Source organism: Nerophis lumbriciformis, linkage group LG26 (genome assembly GCF_033978685.3).
Source record: "Nerophis lumbriciformis linkage group LG26, RoL_Nlum_v2.1, whole genome shotgun sequence".
NCBI classification, from domain to species: Eukaryota; Metazoa; Chordata; class Actinopteri; order Syngnathiformes; family Syngnathidae; genus Nerophis; species Nerophis lumbriciformis.
Window position 1 is genome coordinate 16,139,790 of NC_084573.2, and position 10,211 is coordinate 16,150,000.

General features: G+C 44.8%; 1 protein-coding gene across 3 annotated transcripts in view; it reads left to right on the forward strand.

Annotated features, from left to right (window-relative positions):
* Nucleotides 1–378: 378 nt before the first annotated feature.
* The window catches only part of nme6 (NME/NM23 nucleoside diphosphate kinase 6), a 25,411-nt gene continuing 15,578 nt past the window's right edge, over nt 379–10,211 (forward strand). For 2 of the 3 annotated variants that reach the window (XM_061986783.1, XM_061986781.1), the window contains exons 1-4: nt 379–575; nt 722–817; nt 929–1,031; nt 1,097–1,136. In XM_061986783.1, the coding sequence (XP_061842767.1) occupies nt 725–817; nt 929–1,031; nt 1,097–1,136 (236 nt within the window). In that variant the 5' untranslated portion in view covers nt 379–575; nt 722–724. Of the gene's footprint in view, nt 626–721; nt 818–928; nt 1,032–1,096; nt 1,137–10,211 lie in introns of all 3 variants that reach the window. The other variant, XM_061986782.1, reaches the window with a different exon arrangement.

The following is a 10,211-nucleotide window of genomic DNA, read 5'->3' on the forward strand; positions in this document are numbered from 1 at the left end:
CACATTTGTCCATCCTCTTTTACAGGGTGCGGCCATGATGTCACAGTTGACATATTTCTACTCTTGTCTGATCCACTGCATGATTGTAATACCACTGACAGGAGTCACAGTTCCTCCCCGCAAGCACTGCCTTATCAGACATGTCATGTTAAAAGCAATTTGTGTCTTTTCACTGTTTGTAAAAAACAAAGGGCGAAGGCACACAAAAAAACATAAATAATGACGGTTAAATTACATCTTAACTTGCTGATGTATTATTTATCCTACGTAAAATTATACAATTTGGTCTTTAACGAATGTACTGTACAGTACTGTATAGCGGAACAAATTAATGAATATTGTTTCAGGCGGGCTATTTATACACTGAAAACACTTCCGGGTACATGTTTGACTCTATGAGCTGCATTCGCTCTAGCTAGCACATAAACAATACATTTTCTAGTATAGTTTTCTTACTATACATGATGATACATTAAATATATACCACGTCACTTAATAGAGATATGATAGTGGGACTTATTGGTGTTCTTTGAAGGATAACGAGCCTTTTACGAGTCAACTGACGTCGACTTCCGGTAAGAGAACCTTTAGCTGTAGCTCGTTGTTTTGGTTCTACGTTCCCAAAGTAAGCTTCTGTTTAAATGGCATGGCTGTGGTAGCACTGGCAACATTTAAAATGTTTAACTCTCTTAAAATGCACACTTTGCCCTTTTTTTTTTAGACAATGTTGCTGAATCAGTGTCGCCTCTCCAAAGCGCTGCAGCTCACCCTGGCGGTCATTAAACCAGATGCAGTGGCTCATCCTCTCATCATGGAGGTACTAACAAACATACGCTCTCTGATTCTGTTTGAGTTGAATTGGTATACCACACCTATAAATGATTTACTGGTCATTATTATTTACGTACTGTATGTATTATTATTGCAGGCTCTTCACCAAAGCATCCTAGATAACAACTTCGTTATTGTTCGACGCAAAGATTTAGTGTGGAGAAGAGCTGACTCAGAGAGGTTTTATGCTGAACATTCAGGTGTGTCTATATTTTTCACTCCAATTAAAACACACCTTCAGACCTTGTTATACTTTGCTTTTCAGGGCGATTCTTCTTTCAGAGACTTGTTGAGTTTATGTCAAGGTAAACGTCACACACGCGAACATATAATATACTAACATGTACTTATATACATATAACTTCCACCCGAGTGCAGCTGGGATAGGCTCCAGCCACCCCGAGAGAGACAAGTGATAGAAAATGGATGGATGGATTTTAGAACTGTCAAAATTAATGCTTTAACGCAGTGGTCCCCAAACTACAGCCAAAATAACGATTCTTTCCGATTTTTATTTTTAATTTTTATTTATTTATTTATTTTTAATCTGTCCTTCCCGGCCAATCCTTTAATCAGTTTTTACCGCTTGTTACTCTCGGGTCTCCTAGCCGCTCAGGCAAATCATATTGTCTAAAAATGCATTTTCCCTTCGATAACGTGACATCATCACGCTCGCGCCGTGCTTTCAGTCAAAAAAATGGCATAATCGTTGGGGATATGTAAACTAGACTCATAAGGCCCGCCAACATCCAAAATAACGATTCTTTACGATTTTTTTTTTTTTTTTAATTATTGTTTTTTTTAATCTGTCCTTCCCGGCCCATCCATTAATCAGTTTTTTACCGCTTGTTACTCTCGGGTCTCCAAGCCACTCAGGCAAATCATATTGTCTAAAAATGCATTTTCCCTTCGATTACGTGACATCATCACGCTCGCGTCGTGCTTTCAGTCAAAAAAATGGCAAAATCGTTGGGGAAATGTAAACTAGACTCAGAGTGTAGAGTTTTTAAACATCAGTGGACATATGACTTTTTTTTTTCAGTGTAAGGAAAAGGCAGTTTGTCTAATCTGCAATGAGACATCATCATCATCATCATTTCTTTTTATCCCTTTCATGAAAATGCATTTATACAAGCCATATACAGTTGACACTTTCATTGTTTTATTGTTTCTTATACAGAAACAATCTGTATAAACAAAATCTTAGACAGATTTTATATATATATATATATATATATATATATATATATATATATATATATATATATATATATATATATATATATATATACATACATATATACATATATATAAATGATAAATGGGTTGTACTTGTATAGCGCTTTTCTACCTTCAAGGTACTCAAAGCGCTTTGACACTACTTCCACATTTACCCATTCACACACACATTCACACACTGATGGAGGGAGCTGCCATACAAGGCGCTAACCAGCAGCCATCAGGAGCAAGGGGTGAAGTGTCTTGCTCAGGACACAACGGACATGACAAGGTTGGTACTAGGTGGGGATTGAACCAGGGACCCTCGGGTCGCGCACGGCCATTCTTCCACTGCGCCACGCCGTCATATATACATACATACATACATATATATATATATATACACACATATATATATACATATATATGTGTGTATATATATATATTTATATATATATATATATATATTTATATATATATATATATATATATGTGTGTGTGTATATATATATATATATATATGCACACATATATATATATATTTATATATATATATATATGTATGTATGTATGTATGTATATATATATATATATATATATATATATATATATATATATATATATGTATATGTACACATATATATGTATATGTGTGTGTACATATATATATATATATATATATATATATATATATATATATATGTATGTGTACACATATGTATATACATATATACTGTATGTGTGTGTATGTATATATGTACTGTATGTACAAACCCCGTTTCCATATGAGTTGGGAAATTGTGTTAGATGTAAATAAAAACAGAATACAATGATTTGCAAATCATTTTCAACCCATATTCAGTTGAATATGCTACAAAGACAACATATTTGATGTTCAAACTGATAAACATTTTTTTTTTGCCATTAATCATTAACTTTAGAATTTGATGCCAGCAACACGTGACAAAGAAGTTGGGAAAGGTGGCAATAAATACTGATAAAGTTGAGGAATGCTCATCAAACACTTATTTGGAACATGCCACGGGTGTGCAGGCTAATTGGAAACAGGTGGGTGCCATGATTGGGTATAAAAACAGCTTCCCAAAAAATGCTGTCTTTCACAAGAAAGGATGGGGCGAGGTACACCCCTTTGTCCACAACTGCGTGAGCAAATAGTCAAACAGTTTAAGAACAACGTTTCTCAAAGTGCAATTGCAAGAAATTTAGGGATTTCAACATCTACGGTCCATAATATCATCAAAAGGTTCAGAGAATCTGGAGAAATCACTCCACGTAAGCGGAATGGCCGGAAACCAACATTGAATGACCGTGACCTTCGATCCCTCAGACGGCACTGTATCAAAAACCGACATCAATCTCTAAAGGATATCACCACATGGGCTCAGGAACACTTCAGAAAACCACTGTCACTAAATACAGTTCGTCGCTACATCTGTAAGTGCAAGTTAAAGCTCTACTATGCAAAGCGAAAGCCATTTATCAACAACATTCAGAAAAGGCGCCGGCTTTTCTGGGCCCGAGATCATCTAAGATGGACTCATGCAAAGTGAAAAAGTGTTCTGTGGTCTAATGAGTCCACATTTCAAATTGTTTTTGGAAATATTCGACATCGTGTCATCCAGACCAAGGGGGAAGCGAACCATCCAGACTGTTATCGACCCAAAGTTCAAAAGCCAGCATCTGTGATGGTATGGGGGTGCATTAGTGCCCAAGGCATGGGTAACTTACACATCTGTGAAGGCACCATTAATGCTGAAAGGTACATACAGGTTTTGGAACAACATATGCTGCCATCTATGCACCGTCTTTTTCATGGACGCTCCTGCTTTTTTCAGCAAGACAATGCCATGCCACATTCAGCACGTGTTACAACAGTGTGGCTTCGTAAAAAAAGAGTTTAGGTACTTTTCTGGTCCGCCTGCAGTCCAGACATGTCTCCCATCGAAAATGTGTGGCGCATTATGAAGCGTAAAATACGACAGTGGAGACCCAGGACCGTTGAACGACTGAAGCTCTACATAAAACAAGAATGGGAAAGAATTCCACTTTCAAAGCTTCACAATTAGTTTCCTCAGTTCCCAATCATTTATTGAGTGTTGTTAAAAGAAAAGGTGATGTAACACAGTGGTGAACATGTCCTTTCCCAACTACTTTGGCACGTGTTGCAGCCATGAAATTCTAAGTTAATTATTATTTGCAAAAAAAAAAAAAGTTTATGAGTTTGAACAAAAAATATCTTGTCTTTGTAGTGCATTCAATTGAATATGGGTTGAAAAGGATTTGCAAATCATTGTATTCCGTTTATATTTATATCTAACACAATTTCACAACTCATATGGAAACGGGGTTTGTATATACAGTACAGTACAGTATATATATATATATATATACATATACATACATACATACATACAAACTACAAAGTCGATCATGGAACTGCGGCCCATAGCTCCTCTCTGAGCTGCCACCTTACCGTGGTAGAGGAGTTTGCATGTCCCAAATGATCCTAGGAGCTATGTTGTCCGGGGGCTTTAATGCCCCCTGGTAGGGTCTCCCAAGAAAAACAGGTCCTAGGTGAGGGATCAGACAAAGAGCAGCTCGAAGACTTCTATGGGAATGAAACAACAAGGATCCAGATTTCCCTCGCCCGGACGCGGGTCACCGGGGCCCCCCTCTGGAGCCAGGCCCGGAGTTGGGGCACGATGGCGAGCGCCTGGTGGCCGGGCCTGTCCTCCATGGGGACAGGCCCATGGGAGGGGGCATAGAGGTCGGGTGCATTGTGAGCTGGGCGGAGGCCGAAGGCAGGGCACATGGTGGTCCGATCCTCGGCTACATAAGCTGGCTCTTGGGACGTGGAACGTCACCTCGCTGGGGGTGGGAGGAGCCTGAGCTTGTGCGTGAGGTAGAGAAGCTCCGGCTGGATATAGTCGGACTCACCTCGACGCACAGCAAGGGCTCTGGAACCAGTTCTCTTGAGAGGGCCTGGACTCTCTTCCACACTGGCGTTGCACGCAGTGAGAGGCGACGAGCTGGGGTAGCAATTCTTGTTGCCCCCCCGGCTCAAAGCCTGCACGTTGAAGTTCAACCCAGTGGACGAGAGGGTTGCCTCCCTCCGCCTTCGGGTGGGGGACGGGTCCTGACTGTCGTTTGTGCTTACGCACCAAACAGCAGTTCAGAGTACCCACCCTTTTTGGATACACTCGAGGGAGTACTGGAAAGTGCTCCCCCGGGTGATTCCCTTGTCCTACTGGGTGACTTCAACGCTCATGTTGGCAACGACAGTGAAACCTGGAGAGGCGTGATTGGGAAGAATGGCCGCCCGGATCTGAACCCGAGTGGTGTTTTGTTATTGGACTTTTGTGCTCGTCACAGATTGTCCATAACAAACACCATGTTCAAGCATAAGGGTGTCCATATGTGTACTTGGCACCAGGACACCCTGGATTTGCGGCCTCATGTTTTGGACACTCGGGTGAAGAGAGGGGCGGAGCTTTCTACTGATCACCACCTGGTGGTGAGTTGGCTGCGATGGTGGGGGAGGATGCCGGACAGACCTGGCAGGCCCAAACGCATTGTGAGGGTCTGCTGGGAACGTCTGGCAGAGTCTCCTGTCAGAGAGAGTTTCAATTCCCACCTCCGGAAGAACTTTGAACATGTCACGAGGGAGGTGCTTGACATTGAGTCTGAGTGGACCATGTTCCGCACCTCTATTGTCGAGGCGGCTGACTGGAGCTGTGGCCGCAAGGTAGTTGGTGCCTGTCGTGGCGGTAATCCTATAACCCGTTGGTGGACACCGGTGGTGAGGGATGCCGTCAAGCTGAAGAAGGAGTCTTATCGGGTTCTTTTGGCTCATGGGACTCCGGAGGCAGCGGACAGGTACCGACAGGCCAAGCGGTGTGCGGCTTCAGCGGTCGCGGAGGCAAAAACTCGGACATGGGAGGAGTTCGGCGAGGCCATGGAAAACGACTTCCGGACGGCTTCAAAGCGATTCTGGACCACCAGCCGCCACCTCAGGAAGGGGAAGCAGTGCACTGTCAACACCGTGTATGGTGCGGATGGTGTTCTGCTGACCTCGACTGCGGATGTTGTGGATCGGTGGAGGGAATACTTCGAAGACCTCCTCAATTCCACCGACACGTCTTCCTATGAGGAAGCGGTCCCTGGGGAATCTGTGGTGGGCTCTCCTATTTCTGGGGCTGAGGTTGCTGAGGTAGTTAAAAAGCTCCTCGGTGGCAAGGCCCCGGGGGTGGATGAGATCCGCCCGGAGTTCCTTGGGGCTCTGGGTGCTGTGGGGCTGTCTTGGTTGACAAGACTCTGCAGCATTGCGTGGACATCGGGGGCGGTACCTCTGGATTGGCAGACCGGGATGGTGGTTCCTCTCTTTAAGAAGGGGGACCGGAGGGTGTGTTCCAACTATCGTGGGATCACACTCCTCAGCCTTCCCGGTAAGGTCTATTCAGGTGTACTGGAGAGGAGGCTACGCCGGATAGTCGAACCTCGGATTCAGGAGGAAGAGTGTGGTTTTCGTCCTGGTCGTGGAACTGTGGACCAGCTCTATCTCTCGGCAGGGTCCTTGAGGGTGCATGGGAGTTTGCCCAACCAGTCTACATGTGCTTTGTGGACTTGGAGAAGGCATTCGACCGTGTCCCTCGGGAGGTCCTGTGCGGAGTGCTCAGAGAGTATGGGGTATCGGACTGTCTGATTGTGGCTGTCCGCTCCCTGTACGATCAGTGTCAGAGCTTGGTCCGCATTGCCGGCAGTAAGTCGGACACGTTTCCAGTGAGGGTTGGACTCCGCCAAGGCTGCCCTTTGTCACCGATTCTGTTCATAACTTTTATGGACAGAATTTCTAGGCGCAGTCAAGGCGTTGAGGTGATCCGGTTTGGTGGCTGCAGGATTAGGTCTCTGCTTTTTGCAGATGATGTGGTCCTGATGGCTTCATCTGGCCAGGATCTTCAGCTCTCACTGGATCGGTTCGCAGCCGAGTGTGACGCGACTGGGATGAGAATTAGCACCTCCAAGACCGAGTCCATGGTTCTCGCCCGGAAAAGGGTGGAATGCCATCTCCGGGTTGGGGAGGAGACCCTGCCCCAGGTGGAGGAGTTCAAGTACCTAGGAGTCTTGTTCACGAGTGAGGGAAAAGTGGATCGTGAGATCGACAAGCGGATCGATGCGGCGTCTTCAGTAATGCGGACACTGTATCGATCTGTTGTGGTGAAGAAGTAGCTGAGCCGGAAGGCAAAGCTCTCAATTTACCGGTCGATCTACGTTCCCATCCTCACCTATGGTCATGAGCTTTGGGTTATGACCGAAAGGACAAGATCACGGGTACAGGCGGCCGAAATGAGTTTCCTCCGCCGGGTGGCGGGGCTCTCCCTTAGAGATAGGGTGAGAAGCTCTGCCATCCGGGGGAATCTCAAAGTAAAGCCACTGCTCCTCCACATCGAGAGGAGCCAGATGAGGTGGTTCGGGCATCTGGTCAGGATGCCACCCGAACGCCTCCCTAGGGAGGTGTTTAGGGCACGTCCAACCGGTAGGAGGCCACAGGGAAGACCCAGGACACGTTGGGAAGACTATGTCTCCCGGCTGGCCTGGGGACGCCTCGGGATCCCCCGGGAAGAGCTGGACGAAGTGGCTGGGGAGAGGAAAGTCTGAGCTTCCCTGCTAGGCTGCTGCCCCCGCGACCCGACCTCGGATAAGCGGAACAAGATGGATGGATGGATGGATGGATGGATACATACAAACCCCGTTTCCATATGAGTTGGGAAATTATATATATATATATATATATATATATATATATATATATATATATATGTATGTATATATATATATATATATGTATATATATATATACATACATATACATGTGTATTAGAGATGCGCGGATAGGCAAATATTTCATCCGCAACCGCATCAGAAAGTCGTCAACCATCCGCCATCCACCCGATGTAACGTTTGATCAGAACTGCATCCGCCCGCCATCCGCCCGGTATATCTAATATAGACGATGCAAGGCATTAGTGAGGCACCTGCCAACTACTCCGGTTTTCCCGTAATTCGTACGGTTTTCATCAACCTATTCCGGGTTACGGGTGCAGTGATAAAAAATACGGTTTTTCATTAATTAAAAAAAAAAAAGGGTGAAATCTACGCGAATTGCACCTTGTGCAGACAAGATTTTTCGATCGGACACGGAGGAATTAGCGATGTAAAAGACCACTTTGGGACAAAAAAACACAAGTCTAATGCCGTTGCTAGCGATACAAGTGGAAAACTTTCAACGTTTTTCGTCGCCCAAACAGATTCTTTGGATGTGATAAATGCCGAAGTTTTATTTACGGAGGCAATAATTGAGCATGGACTTCCAATCGCACTGGCTGATCACATGGGACAGTTACATGTTTGTAATGCAACCTTTAAAAATCATTATGCGGTGATCGCGGTCCCAAAAATAAACTTTTCTTGCATGATAATGTCCAGAAAAATTCGCTTTATATTACTATAGAGTCCTTTTAACGAATGAGTTTGATGGTTTATCACAAACCTTAAATGAAAGAAGTCCTTTCTTCTGCACCTGCATGCGCTTTGGCCTTGCCTCGTGTTTGGTGCGCAATCCTGTCGGCTGTATTTCACAGCACGACATACTGTTAAAAGTGTTTATACTATTTATGCTTTCAAGTCCAAGTTGAAGAAATCTTGTTAAATGTTGACAGCATAACTACCAAAATACAGAAGTATGTCCTTAATATTTTTGCAGTGCTATTTCTGTTGAAAAGTTAAAATGATTACATTAGAGATGTGATGTGCCACTTTTCAAAGTGTCTGATGGCTTAAATTAATTTTCATTAATTTTTCATATTTTGAATTCTTTTGAAAGGCTTACAAAAAAACTACATTTGAATTGTAATTCCATGCTATTGACAGGACTATTAATTTTAATGAAGTTAGCTTACCATGTTTACAGTATGATAATTGTGATAGAAATGTGAATTTTAGGCACAGAATATTTTTTACAATTGAACAAGGCAGTAGATTATACAAGCTTGGACAGAAAGTTAATAATGACACCAATTTCTTTTTTTATGGAATTGTTTAGTACTGTTTTACCATTTGTTTACTGTAAAAAGTGTTTATACTGTTTATACTTTCAATTAACAAATTGAAGTCTTGTGAAAGGTTGACTGGATAACTGGCATTAACTGTCAAAATAATTTCAAACTATTGAAGTTAGTTTACAGAATAAACATGTCAATCAACCCATATGATTTTTGCTGTAATATTTTTGTTTTGAAAAGTCACTGTGACTGATAGAAAAGTGATGGTTTTAGCAACATTTTAACCTGTCTGAATGCTAATAATCATTTTGCGTCGGGGGGCGAAGCCCTGAACCCTCCACCAGGACTTTGTCCTGGACCTACCGGGGCCTGCGGCCCTTGGACCCTGGCTACTAGGTTTTTCTGATTTCAAAAGTTGGCAGGTATGGTGAGGTTATAAAGCTTTTGCCTGTTAAAGAAAGGAGACTGATCCAATGCAGCACAGTCTTTCGCGTGCCACGCTGTCACGACCCAGACGCACACCAGTGCGCAATCATATGGGAGCCGCGCTGAGCGCACCTCCAAGCGCGTCTCGCTGCCGGCGACGGCCAGGTATGGGCCCACGCTCCAGCGCCATCCATTTTCAGGGCTAGTTGATTCGGCAGGTGGGTTGTTACACACTCCTTAGCGGGTTCCGACTTCCATGGCCACCGTCCTGCTCTCTATATAAACCAGGGTGAGCCCCACCCCTTTCGTGAGCGCACTGCGCGCGGAGTGACCCCTGTTACGCGCCCCCGGCAACAGGGGTGGCGGGCAGGTAAGCTGCGCGGGCGGAGCGCGCGGAGTGACCCATGTTACGAGCCCCCGGCCACGGGGGTGGCGGGCAGGTAAGCTGCTTACCTGCTGCGCGTGACGCCGGCCGCGGCGAAGGCGGACGAGGCGGGGTGTCGGTGCGGTGGGCGCGGTGGTGACCCTGGACATGCGTCGGGCCCTTCTCGCGGATCGCCTCAGCTACGGCTCCCGGTGGGGCCCTCTCGGGGGAAGGGGCCTCAGTCCCGGACCCCGGCGAGGCGTCCCTTCTCCGCTCCGTAAAAGTGTCCATCT